The sequence below is a fragment of the Poecilia reticulata genome, linkage group LG10, assembly GCF_000633615.1.
Source record: "Poecilia reticulata strain Guanapo linkage group LG10, Guppy_female_1.0+MT, whole genome shotgun sequence".
In the NCBI taxonomy this organism is placed as follows: domain Eukaryota; kingdom Metazoa; phylum Chordata; class Actinopteri; order Cyprinodontiformes; family Poeciliidae; genus Poecilia; species Poecilia reticulata.
In genome coordinates, this window is record NC_024340.1 from 2,454,279 (window position 1) to 2,472,066 (window position 17,788).

The 17,788-nt window shown below is 41.4% G+C and overlaps 1 protein-coding gene across 1 annotated transcript in view; it reads right to left on the bottom strand.

Moving 5' to 3' along the window:
• LOC103470973 (transcription factor COE1-like) overlaps window positions 1-15,409 on the bottom strand; it is a 75,444-nt gene extending 60,035 nt beyond the window's left edge. Inside the window, exons 1-6 of the mRNA XM_017307000.1 lie at window positions 14,286-15,409; window positions 13,223-13,379; window positions 12,022-12,085; window positions 11,409-11,464; window positions 8,451-8,524; window positions 6,988-7,056 (exon numbers count right to left, since the gene is read on the bottom strand). Coding sequence (XP_017162489.1) covers window positions 6,988-7,056; window positions 8,451-8,524; window positions 11,409-11,464; window positions 12,022-12,085; window positions 13,223-13,379; window positions 14,286-14,419 — 554 coding nt within the window. The 5' untranslated portion in view covers window positions 14,420-15,409. The remainder of the gene's footprint in view (window positions 1-6,987; window positions 7,057-8,450; window positions 8,525-11,408; window positions 11,465-12,021; window positions 12,086-13,222; window positions 13,380-14,285) is intronic.
• Window positions 15,410-17,788: the final 2,379 nt, after the last annotated feature.

Sequence of the window (17,788 nt, forward strand, 5' to 3'; positions counted from 1 at the left end):
TGGGTTAAATCAGTGGATCCTTATCTTTGGTCACAGAGTCTTTCCACACCCCCTTGTCTCTGCCTGGGGGACACCCCGCAGAAGGCCAGTGGGAGCTGGATGAGCAGGAAAGAGCCACAGGACACAGGTGGTGGGAGCCAGGAGAGGACACATGGTGCTGGAGGGAGAGAAACAACCTCAAACAGAGGATGTTCGACAGATTTGAGAAGCTTTTTGTTAGCGTACAGACAGTGGCTTGACATTCCCTCTTTGAGATCTGTGCTGGTTTTTTAAGTGTTTATTCAAAATTTAAATAAGGCTGTGTAATTTACCCACTGATTAAAAACAATCTCTGACTCTCCATTAGTTTAGGAACCTTGAAGAGGATACTGCTTGGGTTCTGAGTATTATCTGAGTCCACTTTCCTCATGTGTTTCACCCAGTCGTCTGGTTCTGGTCTTCTCTGCACCCCCAGAATCAGAACCAAACATGGAGAAGCAGCATTCGGCTTCAGTTCTCCTCTAATCTGGAACAAACTTCCAGAAAACAGCAAAACAGCTGAAACGCTGAGTTGCTTTAAATCAAGGCTAAAGCCAGCTGTTTAGAGTTGCCTTTGATTAGTAGTAGTAAAAGTAGTAATCAATAGTGATCAGCATATTTGATGTCTACTTGATTAATGATTTTGATGATGACACTGTTTTACAACTGGTGACTGTATCATGGTTTTATGGTGTAAAGCATTTTGTTTGCTGAAATGCGCTTTATGTATGAACTTGACTTTATCCCACACAAAACGAAGCGGCTGTTTCCAGGAAATGGGATCCTCCTGCATACAGGATGATGCCACCTTAACCTGGAGTCAATTAATAAACCCTTTAGACTTTAAAGAGGCAATCTTCAAATACATGTTCAATGCAATGCTAAACTGCTTAGTTGAACACACTTCATGATGAAGAATGGCCGATGATAACTAAAACTGTTGACAAGATTAGCCCTGTGATTTTGCGTCGAGCACCACAAACTTAAATTCATGCATCTGATCTTCGCGCTGATGTAAATTTAAATCTCAAGGCAGCATCATTAAAAGGGAGCGTGCATTTAACACACGCTTCGCAGAGGGACGGGTGTTGGTTGTGCATGAGCCGGCAGGGAAATGTGTTTGTGATTTGAGGCCCATCCAGGCACATGATGGACTGATCATAGCCAGTGCCTGCATATGATTAGCCCCCACGCTAACCAGGAGTGATGGAGAGGAGAGGAAACGGAGGTTTGAGGGGTTAAGGACTCCCCTCGTAATATCCTGCCACCGTTAGAGGCTGCAGCGGACCACACATGCATCCCTAGGGGGAGAGACGCACGGCAGCATCTCACCTTTCAGCTGCTTCCCTTGACCGGTGTCAAGAACGGACACGGCATGTCAGCTGGAAGTCTACCTGAATTTCCAAGAGCTTGCCACCTCTCTGGTTGGATTTATAAGGGATGGCGTGAGTTGTCTTCCTCTTTTTTTTCTTACAGTGCTGACTGTAGACGTATGGTTTGAGAAAACTTCAGAAAGGTCAACCAAAACTGCTTGTCTCTGAAGTTCACTGAAGGTAGACAAGTGTAACGGCACATTTGGTAAAGATGTGCATAAGCGTTTTTTGTTTTGTTTTTATTTTTATCGCAGTAGCACAGCACACAGGAAAAAAAATGTAAAAATCAAACTTTTATTTGAGATTTACTTTATATTTTAAGGAAAGCAATCTTTTCTTAAGAAGCATTTGTTTTTGATATAATCGGTGTTATTGATACCCTTGCTGAACAAAACTCTTCCCAGTGTGATTGTACGGTGTTTTCTACAGTATTTCACAATATTGCAGCATGCAAACAGACGGAGCTCTGTTTTTCTTATATTGACCAGAGTCCTGGCTTTTCTCTTATGCTCACTTCAAGGATTTTTGGTCTGGGGACAAGAGAGAAGACTGATTGTGTCTGATGAACCATTTCTGTGATTCATTTTCAGTTTTTTGCCAAAGGCAGATTTTTATTGAAAATGTCCTGGTATTTCAAAGAGTTTACATGATGCACTTTCACAAAAAGTCACATCATAATGATACCAACATATATTAACGTATTGATATCAATGAATATTACTAATTAGAGGTTCCTGAAAACTTCTGTTATATTTTCCTAAAGGTTTTCTATGGGATTCTAGTAACCAGTGATTAAAAAAAAAATTGCTATTTCATAACTTATCAGAATCGAACAAAAGGTTAGATTTTTGAAAGCTGTTCAGTGTGAGATCCATTAAAATACTTTTTTCCAAGGTGTTTCGCACATCTTTTCGAACAGATGTGTCTGCGCCTGCTGCTCAGATGCTCCTCGCAGTTCCAGCAAAACACTACAAACGCACAAGTGTTTCCCGCAAAGCACATAGTAAACAGACACACTTTCCTATAAAAGCTTAAAGCCCAAACAAAACTGTCTTTTTCATCAGGAGGGGAGATTCTCCCGGTGAGCGTGTACAGTACCCAGAGCGACGCGGATTCCACACAGCACCACATTTGTTCTCCTAACAATCAAATAAGTTTCTCATTAGCTGACTTTATTTTTCCTCGTTCCTGCGGTTTTGCTGCAGTGGCCTGTTTCTCCTGACTTAACGAGAGGGAGCTAATTAGGCAATCACACCCATTACTCTTCCAGAAGAGTTAGAGCTAGCCCAGCTAATTAGGGCTGTAAAATCTAATCATCTCTGCGAAACAGCAGAGGGCTAACGAGCCCTTATTTAACGAACTAAATAACTTCAAGGGTGGAGAAGGGCTGCTGATGGTATTTCTTTATGAATTTGAAGGAGGGGAGCTCATGGTAATTGAGTCAGTAGTTTCAGCCTCGCAGTTGTTTGTTTGTTTATGAATCCTTGATTATTACAATTGCCAAGAATATATTGGTGCTAAATGAGCAAACGTATCATTCCTTCCCCCCACCCCTCCTTCACGCTTAATCCCCTTCAGTCCCTCTTTAAAAAAAAAAAAAAAAAAAAACCTGGCGCCCTCTCCAAGAGCTCTGCACTCACCTGACCTATTTTTCCTGTCCAGAAAGAAGAGTGCTCACTGGAGAGGAAAGCTGAGATATTGCTGTTGTTTTGCCTCCCCCTGTTCTAATTTGTTGTTCGTTAACGCTGCCCTCACACCTGAGCCATCGGGCGTCAGGGGAATACCGCCACAACACATGCTCGGCGCGGCTAAGCCGTTTCTCGGCTCGCCTGCTCCTCCACTTGCCTCTCAACTCGCCGAGGAGAAGTTGAGTCGGGGTGAACCGAAAAACGACAACGTGAAGAGAGAGAGAGAGAGAGAGAGAGAGAGAGGCAAAAAAAAATCAACAAGTATTCTCACGGAGAAAAGCAACAAACGAAAAAAAACCAAAAAACAAAAATAAATGACAGAGAGTGATGGCCAAGGCGTGTATGTCTGAGGCCACGTGGTGGGGTGCAGCTGTCTCAGGGAGCGCTGAGGTGAGGCCTTCCGCTTCAACGGAGCAGAACGAGGGTGGCGTTCACACGCACACACAAACACACACACACATACACAAAAACAACGCACAGAACTTGTGCACAAACACATATGCTCACGCAGGTAAAGAGTAGCTTTTGACGGAGCAGCAGCAAGAACAGGACAGCTGCGTTCATCAGATAGCACAGGTCACTGCCTCATTAACACTCACACATAAAAAAAAAAAACACTCAAACGTGACAAATTCAAATCAGACAGAAAGTAGACACTCAGACTTGTTGCAGCTCACAAAACAGGGACGCTGTACAGCGATTCTTTTTGGAATGTATTCAGAGCAGTCCTGAAGGGATTATTTGAGGRATTCTCTGTTGTACACAGCTCTCCTGCTAACTTTATTTAACACATCCAGATTTGTTCTGTATCAAGGCTAACGCTATAGCAGCTAATATGAACCGGTTAAGATGAAAATAAAGTTAAATCTACTCCAAACTCCAGAACATCAAAGCTTTTTAATTTTTTTTGTGAGGTACAAAACTGTTGTGACTTAATCACTGGACAGCTATTTACACTTCAAATGGAGTTAGGAGGCCCGTCATCATAAATGTACTGAGAACAGAAGAAGTGTTTCCTGCGGTGTCAACAGGCTAATTAATTTGACACACTATGATGCTTATCAGTTCCTCTTCACTGATGATAAAAAGGAAAGAGATTTAAAAGAAAAGCMAAAATATTTACATTTCTACGAAATAGCTCCATTTACTGGAAGAACTTTCTCTGTATGTACTTCACATAAATGGTGGTGCACTGTCTTCTAACTMTGTTTCCCCAAGCAAATAATATCCTCCTTTGCTGTGAATACTTACACTAAGACTTAAGATTCTTCACTGTACTGATATGTTTTCAGGATTGAAGTTGCTCTGAGACTGTAGGAGTTTGGTTTGGTCTTGGTCCCACTCTGGTTGGCTGTTATCTTTAGCTTCTTGGACCAACTAATCTTCATCTAAACCAAATTAATATATCCAGATGGTTATCTGATGCAGATAAGATTTTAACATGTGCACCAGATTAAATGACTTTGTGTTTAGCATTAGTTGGTCCTGGTGGCTGATGCTAACAGCTAGCCTAAAGTGGCTTTGTGCTGGCTTAAAAAAACAACAACTCCAGTCTCAAACAGATAACATAATAGTTTATGTCGATGCTACTTTCTAAATTGTAAAACCTTCCTTTGGCGCTTATTCATAGAAAACACGATGGCTATTTACTACACATGGGGAAAAAGGTAGACCACAAATTATCTTCCTGAATGAAACAAGCACTGAGTATAAAAGCAAGACAGTAATTCTGGTCAGAGTGAATTTTGATAGATATAAAGCAGCRTAGAAAATAATCACAGCAAATGTGTGAATGCTAATTCACAGATTTTGACACAGACTTTTAGGTAAAAACAGTAATATTCTGGTCTTAAGAGTTTCACTTAGGAAGTTGCATGCCTCCTCCTACATCAATTTCCATGGGAAAAAATGATCAGCCTGTCTCTAAAAATTCAATGAAAACATGTCCGTATAAACCACTGTGATGTTTTAGAAATGGTCATTTTTAAGRCTGTTTCATAAGCCAGCTGTTGTCTTCATCTTTGTGGTAGATAATTGTTTTAGCTCCTTCAGTTAGCATCAATCTAAGTGTTTTGATTCTTGACGCTCAAGCTAATCTCTATGTTTACGGTGGCCRAGAYTGATTTTCCACTCTCTTAAAACTACTCTAACCTCAAAATTGTCACAACAGTTCATGCAAATATATTTTTATGAAGTTTTATCCTGTCAATCKGTTTGTACCGAGTGGTTATTTACAAAATCCAGAGATTATTTACTCKGGGAATGGAGGTAAGAGGCAGTGTTTTTCCTCTGGGAAGTTAACATTTAAACAGCTTACAGTGAGAGAAAAGAGCAATAAAAAATTGATCTATGACAAAAGTAYTWAAAAAAAAAACCCTTTTTTTCTTAACCCAACACCAGCAAACTTTGTTTTAAAYTTGTTCCACTCAGAAGTGTCCAGTCCAGAAATCTCTTGTCTCGTTTCACTTCAACATATCCCGCCCAATGTGTGTTAGTCACCAGCTGACACATGTGGAGGTGAACTTTATTTCTAAAGTACATTTATACAACTATAATTGACCTATGTTTTCTATAATTTAGAAAATTAACTACTGAAAGAATATGTCAGAAAATAAGTATTTAAAAATGCTTCAGAGCAGAGAGATAAGAAAAAGAAAAAAATGCTCCTCGAATATTTGAAAATAATTCAAACTCGTATCAAATGTCCCCAGAGGAGGAGAGTCTTTATTGACGCGCATTAATGACTGACGTGTGGAACTGAAGCTCTCCCGATGTGTGTCCATTAGCTGTGTGATATAAAATATAAACTGTGTAAAGGCAAAAGTATTGCAACTGTTTCAGAGAACACATTTTATGGATCTTAGCACTGACTCACTTTTATATAAGGCAGTTAATCTAACTGGAAGTGCTTTTACATGTTTTGTTCTCGCTACCACTCACACTGCCTCCAACCTCTAGTTCTTGTGTAAATAAATATTAGCTTCTGTGCAAATAACCGCCTGACGCAAGCAGGACTGAAGCTTAAAAGTTTATGAGTGCTGTGATGTTTTCGACATTGTTGTGATTGCTGTGAGCCGTAGCCTCAAGCTAATCTGCAGATGCCAAGAGTTGTTTACTGAAGGCAACGTATTGACTGCCTATAGCTTTCTTACACAATCTAATTTCATAAGCTATCCCTTCTAATCTTCATGCATGAACTCCAAATAAACACTTTACATTAAAAGCACAAAAGTTTTCCGCACACACGCACGCACACTTCCAGCAGAGGCTGGACAGTAAATCTACAGGGCTTTTCTTTTTTCCTGACTGGCTTTAAATCACACAAGCCGCAGCATCGCTCAGAGCTAGTTTATGACAGCAGGAGAAAGGCGCACACTTAAGGCCAGTTTGTGTGTGTGTGTGTGTGTGATTGTCAAAACGCAGCAAACAATTTTCAGCCAAGAGACAAACTCTCACATTCACCCCCAGACTGCAGCTGTAACCCAAACTGCTCATCACTTAAGACATCAGCACAACCACACAAACACTGTTTGACCACACTTGAAGCCGAGCTCAACGGCTGCGTGATTGCTCCTGCACTTCATCCACTCGTAGCCCTGGAATATAATTTACAGCTGCTTCGCACGTTTTTTTTTGCTTACACAGAACATTATACGGTCGCTGAAAACAAACAACAACCTGTGGCCTCCGCTTTACGAGGCTTGCGAGGTTTACGTTCTCGCAGACGAAAACGCACATCAAAACCTGCTGGAATCTTGTTTTTTGTGCCCTTTTTGGAACACATTCTCCAGCCTGTGGATTTGTTTTTTTCCCCCATGGCTCATTTACCGTCGCGGGGCACCGTGTTTTGTGTCAGCAGTGATGATGAGGGAATCGTGTCACGGGTTCGAAGGGTGAGGTTTGCTTACCTGTCAATGATGACAGGGTCTGATGGGGTTTCATTCCTGTTGCCGCAACTCTTCTTGTCACAGCACCGACTGCAGGTGAGGGGCAACAGAACAGCAGAGGGGGCAGACCAGGGAGARGGGGGGAGTTAGTCAGTAAGATGTGAACAACACAATGAACAAAAAAAAACAGACACAACTCTAAGGGGAGATGGGAAGACATCTGCAGGTACAGGAAAGAGAAAATGGGGAATGAGAGGGCGTGAGACTTTTTTGGGGAGTTCAAAAAAGGAGACGAGATGTGGATTTCACGGTAAGACCAGGGCTCGTTCTGTGGATCAGCGGAGTGATTTTCGGCGAAGTTTAGGGGGAGCAAGCTGCAGCGGGGCTAGATACAAACTTGAATTAGCCTCCAGGGCTCAGGTTAGCTCCATTTCTGTCAGACATCACACAACCAGACATCTTATGTTCTCTATTTTTYCTCGGCTCTCGTCGCCCTCCCTCTATCCCGCCCCTCTCTTTCTCTCTCTCTCATTTTGTGCTCTTTCTCTCTCTCTCAGAAGTGGGTCACAGAGTGGTCCCACTGGACCTGGGAAGCGGTGCATGCTGGGTAAAAAGGGGGCTGCATACTGATGTGACGAGTCCTCTCAGAATCATTTGACTGCAGCACGGTGTAACAGTGTACCGTCAACCCACCCCCACCCACCCCATCCCTGAAAGAAAAAGTATCACCACGTCTACCTTTATTCCTCTGTGTCTGAGTGTCTGCATGTCTGTGTCTACCTGCGCCTAACTACATGTGTGCTTCCACTCGGAGGAGTGTGTGGGAGGAGACGAAGGAAGACAACTGAGAGGCTGACCCTCCCCCCCACCCTCCGCGCCTCAATCCCCCCTCCATGCTTTCTCCAGTCCCTCAGGACCACAGGCTTGGAGAGCCAGATCAGATTTCTGATCTCCACTGTTTCCTGCAGCATATGAAAACAAGTGGTCCAAATTGCCTCGTGTGATAACCAGGAAGCCGCTACACGCGCCGCCACCAGACGCTCTCKCTACACGCAACTCTTCCGAGCCGGACGCTCGCTTTGGGATGCCGCGGCAGGGCTTTTGCGTGGCGCTTTGTAATCGATGGCGCASACGACTTTTTTTGAGCGCGAATGCGCAGCGGCATTTCACGCAAAGTCTGAGTCTGCACATAGCTCGGTGTCAGGACGAGGCAAACTGCCGAGTGTTACGCGGGGGCCCGAGGAGGATGGGTTTGAGTAATGAGCTTTTCCTTGTCCTAATTAGCTGAACATGAGAGGGATCCACACACATGCATGCACGCGCAAAACAGAAATAGGCCAGGGCCCAGCTCTCTCCAACCCACTTTGAGGCAAATGATAAGATTTCTATCATAATTTAGCTATGCGCTTTGTGTCATCTTTTTTTTCCCTTTCTCTCAGTTGTGAAGTGACATAAATAAAGAGCTCGGTATGAGTTTGGCTTACCTGCACATAATCTCATGGGTTAACAGGACCCGGCACATCTCTGGATTTTTATCCTGACCCTCATAGACAATCGCCTAGAAGAGAAACGAGGAACAATTACAGAAGAATTCAGTTCCTACTTTAGTGGATGTTTGTTGCAAGAGGCACATGTAGCTCATTATTTGTTCATTTTTGTGCATGTATGAATATTTGTGGACAAATCTAAGGGCGTCTTTGTTAAAATGTTTAAAAACCCCTAAAATAAAGAAATATTTTATTGCAGTACTATAATCTCACACTGAAAGATTTAGAGAAATCCAGCCTTTAAATTGAATGTGTTTATTAAATAAGAGAAAACAAATCGTGATTTTAGCAGAATTATCACAGTGACAGTTTTTCATAGCTAAACAATTCCTTTAAAATAATTCAACAATATTTTTAAACRATTATTTGTACGTCCCTGTGATAAATTGATTGAAATATTAAATAATCTGTATATTCCAATTTCCCACATCTGACCTGACTTGATTTGGTATGTTGTCAAGTCTCCATAGCAACCATGTAACGACAACTGTAGCACAACTAATGGTTATAGTTTATTGATATCAGAAAAAAGACCAATTCTTTGTCCTACCATCACAAATATAAACAGAAGCTGCAAGTATAACTGAAAATGTGTGATTTGGTCGAAGACGTTTCGTCTTGGAGAGTTTGGTGTTAAAAGAAGGATAAACAAGTAGAAAAGCCCAAACGCACACTGTTACAAAGGATTATACTGCAATGAAGTGGGTGTGTTTCTCTTTCAAAGGTCTTGTTAGCCTTTTTAGAGTTCATTCTATTATGAAATATTTAAAATGTTAAGTAAGAATCTGCTGACCTGTGTTAAAAAAAAAAAAAAACTGAAAATGGGTCATTATTGATTGTTAAGGCAAGTTAAATGATTCAGGACATTTGGCCAGATCAACACAGAAATGCTTCACCAGACACAAAATCAGACGTCTTTAAATCACCGTCTCAGCCCCCAGACCTGCATCCTGTAGAAAATATTTGAAGGAAGCTGAAGATAAAACGCCGTCAGAGAAGACCACAAAGTCTGGATGATCTAGATCTAGTCAAAGATCTCCTCTCTCCGTATGTGTGAGAGGAGAAAGTTTGGAGCTGTCCTACTGGCAAAACGGTGTTCAAAAAAGCTTCATGAGCAGATGCACCACTAATGATGCGATTATTGTTTCAGGTTACAAAGCTATTTTTTTTTCTATTTTTAGTGTGAGATTATGTTACTGCAGTAGAATATTAATATACATTTTGCCTTTACGAGGGTTTCCAACATATTTGTCCATGTCGGTATATTTATATTGGGAGCCAAATATGCGATTGAATAGTTTTCCTTTGGCTATTCTCCCTGCTTCCCTCTGTGCTTTTCCATTTCCTTTCCTTTCCTCCCATGTTATCTCTTTTTCTTCAGAAGTTTCACATCTTATCTGCCTCGTTTCTTGAACCAGATGCATTCTATCTTGGCTTTAATTCAACAAAGCAACAGTGGAAGAAAATATTCCTTTCTCCTTCTTTTTGTAGAGTAAATAGGTCCTTGACACTGTGAGGCAACCAGACCAACCATAATCTTTGCCTAAGCTGCAAGGACGGAATGTGATAAAAATTTTTTAAAAACGATCATTGTGAATTCATGTTTTTTTTGCATGCTGTGCTGATGAAAAGTCAACCAGGACTTCAAGCCAAATAAAAAAACAGAGGGATGTGTGTGTCTTTCATTTTGGTAGAAATGTTTGTCTATCTGGCAAACGCATGTATCGTGGGAATCCAGTCCTCCCGAACAGGAACGCTGTGTTCCGACAGAGACGGTAAGAGGGAAAATTGTTTGTGTGCGCACGTATGTGTGTGTGTGCTTGTGTATCCGCCGCGTGTTCGTACTTGCACGTATGTGTGTTTGCAGTGTACAGTGAGCAGTTGGACTGCCAGACTGGAGTATAGTGCACCATCTGGTCCATGCAGTACGCCGTCCAAAAATCTAGTCTGGTTACCCCACCAACCCCACTCAACATGCTCTCTAGGGCTTGATCACCCCTACAACTCCCCCCACACCCACCAATATACACACACACACACACACACACACACACACACACACACACACACACACACACACACCAGGGCTGATAAACATGCATGCACACACATCATCCCCTCCTACTCTTTTCATTCTAAGACAAACTCTCTTCGAGCCTAATGGCACTAGAGGCGGAATTGGCAAAACAAAAGACCTGATATGAAAACAGTGTTGAGGGGGCTTTACTTTACTCCTCGCCGTCTAATTCAGCCCCACGAAGAATTCCCTCAGAGTGCGCCAGCTAACATGTGAACCACTCTGTTTTTTTGTTTGGTGTGTGTGTGTGCGTGTGTGTGTGTGATTGCATTGGCCGCAACAACACTCTCCAGGATAGTTTGTTCTGTTTCACATTGAGGAAATGAGGGTCAAGGTCCTCAAAGAGTGAGCTGGCATGCATCACTGTCTCTCTCCAACACTGACACACAACCACGTCTGCGCCTCGCACAGATATTCACACACACACACACACACACACACACGCACACACACACACACACACGTACACACATTTTTATACATAAACCACCTCCTAAAAAATAAGCACATGCACACCGTCCTCGCCTGCAGGCTGTTGTGGAGAGGAGTATGAGGACACATGTCCTCTACTTTTTCTGGGCCTCTGTAAATGTGTTCCACAGGTAAGACAGGTCGTTTATCAAGCCGGCTGGGCTGTACTGAAGTTAAGGGTCCCAGACACAGGCTTTGCAGCAAGGCAGGGCGAGTGTGTGTGTTTCTGTGTGGGTGTGCATGTGTGAGCAGGGGGGGTAAACATCCAGATCAGAAGGACATATAAACTAGACTTTTTTTTTTCTTATGTTTCTTTCCTAAAACCTGATGCAGGATTTCCTTCCTACCTGTTTAGTCATGGAGTCAATGAGCCGAACATATAAGTCCTGCTCTGTCCGGATTCCTTCAGAGAGAAAGAGAGAGAGAAAGGATTCAAATGGGGAAAAGTTTGACCCATTCAGACATAGTCATTCTGTTTCCTTTGCTCTTTCAACAAAAAAAAAAACAACACTCCAAACTGTCGTTAATAACTTTCAGTTTGAGTTGCAAAACAGTGAGTTTGGCTGAAACCAAAATGTTCATTTTCTAAATACAATACAAACAATCATAGCAGAAAATATATAATCAAAATGATTTGGTGTTTTCTATATTTGAAATAATTTCTTTCTTTTACTTTTGGTATTTATTACAGCAACACAACAGAATTAATAGAGAGCACGTCTTTTTTTTATTTCTGAGTTAAATAGATTAATAATTAAGAACCAATATATTTATTAATGAAGGCAAATAAATAAAAGTCTTACCAAACAAAACAAATAAATGTAAATGAAAGCAAAACATTTATCTTTAACGCTTCACGAGTTTTAATTTTCTGACTTCTCTCCGTCTCTCTCTCTATATATAGATAAATATATCTATATATATAAAAACAAAGCAAAACAAACAAAACAAAAAACTCACCGTTACTGTAGAGGAGCTGAAGCCTATAATGAATGCCATTGTTGGTCTTTTCCCCCGTCGTTTCCTATAAAAACAGAAGCGAACACAGAGAGAGGCGGTCAGAGCAAACCCTCTCCTCCTCCTCCTCCTCCTCCTCCTGGGACCCTTACAGCGGGAGCACCGCCTGATATTATTTTTAGATAAAAAAAAAATGGCGAAGCTCAAACTCTGATCAGAATCAAATCAGTTCGTTTTCCACTGACAAGATTTGGGGAAAATAAATAAATATATAAATAAATGAATAAACAGGCTTAGTCTGTGATTTGGCGGAAAGTTAATAATTAAACAAACGAGCACGATTCTTTTGTTGTTTTGTGTTTTGAATAAAAGAAAAAAAATATATATATATAACTTTAATAAAAGCTACAAAAATACCGGATCTGTATTGTTTCTTTCTTTCTTTCTTTCTTCTTGTTTCTTCTTTCAAATTTGCATTATTCTCTATTTTCAATGAGCCGCGGCGCAACCGTAAAGTCACTCTAAACGAGCAGTATATTTGGATCTTATTAATAACATTTTAAAAAACTAGTAAGAGCTGCTAATTAATAATTCACATTTTAATTAAAAAAAATCATCAAATTATTGTGATCGGGGTAAAACCCGTAGTAGACGCACCAAGAAAAAAAAATTAATTCTGATGTTTTACTGATGCCACACTGAAGTTTGCTGTGGCTGGTGATATCTGTAGCTTCAAGCTGTAAGAGGAAAACAAGCAACAACAACAACAACAACAAAAAAACCCATCCACCAGGAGCGGAAACTGAGAACCAAAGGTCCCAAACTGGGCAAAAATAAATCCAAAGATGAATGCGGAATTGCTTCGCATTTGATCAAAACATAATCAGCAGTAATAAGAGGTCTGTGTTGCTCTCGTAAGCCACAGCTAAAAATCACATCAGGGAAGCCTTCAAGGAAGAAATGATCCCTGCTGTGTGAGTCTGCCTACTTTGTTAACTCGCGTCTGGTAATTTATCACTTTGACTTAACAGCTTCATATACATCGTGTCAGGAATCAGTGGCTCAGACACGCGCGTCGTTCCTTATTTTGGTTGGTTAATTTCTAAGCGGTGCATTAATTATCAATTATGTTTTTAATCACCTTTATTTTTTTTTATAAGAGAGAGAGAGAATTAAAAAATAAAAATAAAAAATCTAAACTCACCTTTTCTTTCTCCACAAAGTCGACAAATGTGGTCCGTTCTATTTCCACCGGCTGACCCTGTCTGTCGTACAAAGCCAGGACGAAGTGGAAGAAGTTGGACTTGCGGAGGTTGGAGGGCGGCTGCTTCTCGAAGTGCGCCCGAGCGAGACCCACTCCGCTGCGGACACAGGCAAAATCAGCAAAAATAACAAATAAAATGCGGCTACACGGACGGCAGTGAAAAGAAATGCATCTAATAAAAGTACCCCCAAAAAATCTAAATAAATAAATACAAATTAACACGCTAACTGATTCAGTTGCTTATTCCCCATGTCTATATCCAAACTTTAAATTGTTAGGTGACACGTGCACAATTTCATTTAATTAGTTCATTAAAATCGAACAAATAAATTGAGATGTTACATGTGAATCCAAGCAAAAAAAAAAAAAGAAAAGAAAAGTTAAATATACCGATGCTAAATTATTATTGTCATAATTTAGACAAGACAGATGTAGGCCTGTTGTAAATACGCACCAGAAACTTCGAGATTTTGATTAAAAGCAAACAAAAATATAGCATTCTCGCAATGCGTGCAAACTTTAAAAGCCCGCGAGGAAAGCTGCTTCATCTCAACGCAAAAAATGAAAAATGAAAAAATAAATCACTGCGAACTGAGAGATCCAAGCCCAAACTCAGAGCTGACTTTTTTTTTTTTTTTTTTTTTTTTTACTTTTTCACACTAAAAACTTTGGGGCCAAAGCCGCATTTTTAAACGCCTCGTGCTGGAAAGTCTGTCAAACAGATCTGAAACGCGTCTGAAACAAGTTGAATCCGAGGTGAAAAATAAATAAATAAATAAATAAACAAAAAAACAACAACAACAACAACAAAAAACTTGAGATGCCAGCGGGACCTGAGGTTATCCCACCACTGCGTCCTCTGGGGACGCGTTCTGTCCCCAAGTGAATCCGCCGCTCCGTCTTTAAACGCCGCATATCACAACGCGCTTTTTCTCTCCACCCGCTGTGGTGCCAGCGCGGCGGAACGCGGCGCAGCGCAGCGCCTCGTCCGCCTCGGGCTCACCTCTGGGCGGCTGTGTTGGCGTCCAGCACTCCGGCGCCCTGCATCCATGTCCGAACCGCGTTCATCCCGGCCACCATGGGCTCCTCTTTCATACTACTCCCACTCCTCTGGATGCTCTCGTGGATGCCAAACATCAAAACGCACCTTCACTCTGTCTCTCTCTCTCTCTGTCGTCCTCTCTCTCTCTCTCTCTCTCTCTCTCGCCTCTGTCTCTATCCTCCTTTTCCCTCTCTTCTCTGCCTCCCCTCCTCGCCTCTCGGCGTCTCCCTTTGATAGCGCTGTCACAGGAGCAAAGTGGCGTGGGTCTATTCCGCTCGGTGTTTAGACGCGCGCGTTCCACTCAAAGTAAACAAAAGATGCGACATGTGGGGAAGAAAAAGGGGAGCTGTCAGCATCCAGGGTTAGCTGCTCCTCATGTTGAGGAAGAATGGGAGGCAGCAGCTGTGAAGAGGAGCGACGTGAGAGCGATGAAAGGGGGAAGCGCAGGATGAGAGTGCGCGCTGAGTCGGCGACAGTCCCCCCGCCTCTCCTCCTCGGATCAAGGTACAGCTGATAAAAACAAAACAAAAAAGAAACAAGCAATAAAAAAAAAAAAAAAAGGATGTCAGTTTTTGCAACAAACAGGGCCAAAGATGAAAGATGAAACAGTTTTCTCTCTTTGCTCCGTCGCTTTCAAAGCAAAAGTCCTCCTTCCGGCTCAGATGGATAAAAACGGAAGATTAGCGCAATTAAGAAGGCGGTCCTGGGTATATCCGCCGCTCGGCTGCGCCCGCTCCTGCTCGGGTGATTTGCGCTCTTTTCACTTCCCCTGAGGAATCACTTCGGACCATCTCTGGGATGCCAAACAGGAGAAACTATAGTAAAGCGAAGGAGGCGTGGTTTCTGGGAACGCCTCTCTCCCTCCCGAGCTCCGTTAATGACACGGACAATCAGCTGTCCACCAACCCGACCGGAGCGCGGCCCGTGTCCCCGCCTCGCTCCGGCGCAACGTCCCGCCCCGGCCACTTAAATCTCGAAGCCGTCCCGCGCACGCCCCGCCGCGAGTGCGTGCGTCTCGGTGTGGGTGCGCATGCATGCAGTGTTTTTTTTGTTTGTTTGTTGTTGTTTTTTTGAGTGCACCTCTGCGCTTTGCAATTCATGTAACTGTTGACGACAAAAAAAAAAAAAAAATCAAACCCGACTCACGGGGAGGACATCAGTTTAATCCCCGCAGTTCTCACGCTGAGTCTGAAGTAAGGAGAAGACCCGGGGAGCTTGTTGGAACATCTTTTCCCTGCCGCGATTTCCCTTCAGCTCACATAGGGATAGACAAGAAGAAAAAATAATAATAATTGAACAGATGTTTAACTGAGTGTTAGGGGGGGTATTTTTTTTTTCTTCTCTCGTTGTTTTCTGGAGGGAAGCGCATGCGTTAAAGGGAGATTTGCGCCCAGATTCAATTGCGTTTAAGTGGGGGATATATATCAGATCAGTGCAGGATGAGAAGCTGACATTATGCACGCTTGTTCTTTGAGAAAAAAAAAAAACAGAAACATTTCAAATTCAATGTTGAATTTTGCTACTAGAGCTTCAATTAGCTGTGCGGCGCGGTCCAAGTTCTCAACTCTGGCAGATTAGGAGCTTAAGAAAGTTTCCATCGTGCCAACCGCTGCGCACAGTTTACTTTTTTCTCTCTCTCTCTCTCTCTCTCTCTCTCTCTCTCTCTCTCTCTTTCTCAGTCGGTTGGTTTGAAATTAGCTCTTACTAGATGCACTTCAATTCTTGAGGGAGTGTATGCTATAAATCCAGAATAAATATGAGGATTAAATGCTAAACTGCGCCAGGCCGTGTTAAAAAAAAAGTGCTAAAAAAAAAACAAAAGATTAACAAAATTTGCATGCTTATAGAAGCGTAAAACTGTACAGTGGTTGACATCGTTTTGCTCTGTTTTTTTTGGGGGGGGTTTGCACAGCAAAAAGCAGAGCGCACAGAGAGGGAGTTCTCTTTGTCATCATTTCTCGCTGTTGGACTGTAAAAATGATTTTTTTTTTATTATTTCAATTTTAAATAAACATTTTTTTCTTGAAAATGTAGTCCTTAATAATGGTTAAAAACTCTTTGTTGTGGTACATCCTGCACAAATATTTTKATTAGAACTTAACTAAACAATATAGTCTACCGTTTTTTATGTTGTGTCCATTGAGGCTGATATATTTTACATGAGTGTTATTATGAATGAATGTCAACATAATGAACATTAAGAACTAATAAAAGCCCTTATGGCTCATAAACTGACTGTCACTGTCAAGTTTKTATCCAGCTTTAGCTAGTTTAGCAGCAGTGCTAATGCTAACGTAAAGCTGAACTTCTAAAATCTCAGACGGTGGATAAAATAATGGAACATTCTAGATGTAGATGTCAGCAATACATTCACACATAACAATACATTGTTTTTCATGTAAAAMGTTTAATACTCGTTCGGTAGCATTAGCTAGTTTAGCAACACAGAATGCYAGATCTAAAGTAGCTAGCAAGATCAACATTTTAACCCCATAGCAGCTGTTGCTTATAGGCAAAACACAAATGTGAAAAATGTTGAAATACCAACCTTTTAGAACAGGTGTAGGTCTTTCACTAGTTGTATCACTTAACCARTACAGCACAAATGATAAAGWGCCGTACTTTAGCACAGCACTAAAGTATGTGCTTCTCTTCTACAGGGTTAAGAAGCCCTGAGACAGTTATTTCAATTTAATTAAGTCGTGGTTATGAGTAAACGATTAACGTAAATGTTGATTAAAATCTTTGAAATTTCATCCMCCAGCTTTGTTTCTTCATAACATGACATGGCTGTTATATATTTTTAAGACTTTAACCAGTTCGATCATTTTAGTGGTTAGGTTGGAATTTATTTTAGTTGCTAAATTTATGTATTTCCTACACAAAAAGTCAGAATAAAATCCATCAATATAAAAACGCCACTATYAATTCAATTTCAACCTGTTTGTTTTATTASTCYAATCAAAGTCATTTCTAAATCATCAAATGAAATATTCTGGAGGTTATGCATCAGCTAAATTCAGCTAAATGTTAAAAGATGAAAATAGTAAGATTAGTTTCTACTGTATCAGATGRAAATCTAAAGACAAACTACTGACGGCATTCACGCTTTGCCATGACAGACTAAGAAAAAGTTCAAATGAACTAAAATCGATTTTTCGGTGGGGTTGGCTTTAAAATTATGTGCTTGCAACTCAAGTGATGCGGCGATATTGCGCCTTTCTCCARACTATATACCGCCKCTRCTCTCTGCGGAGTCTGACGAATAAATGCCATAAACGGTCAAGGTTAGACACCAAACCCCAGCAATCATCCCATCATTGTCTCGTCTGGAGCTGTTTATTTATGTCTCCTGCTGTGGGAGGAGAAATGTGAGCACCCTACCATTACACGATACAATAAATAGTGATAAATAAAAGCAACGGGGGATAAAATGTCTCTCTCGCACACGCACACACACACGC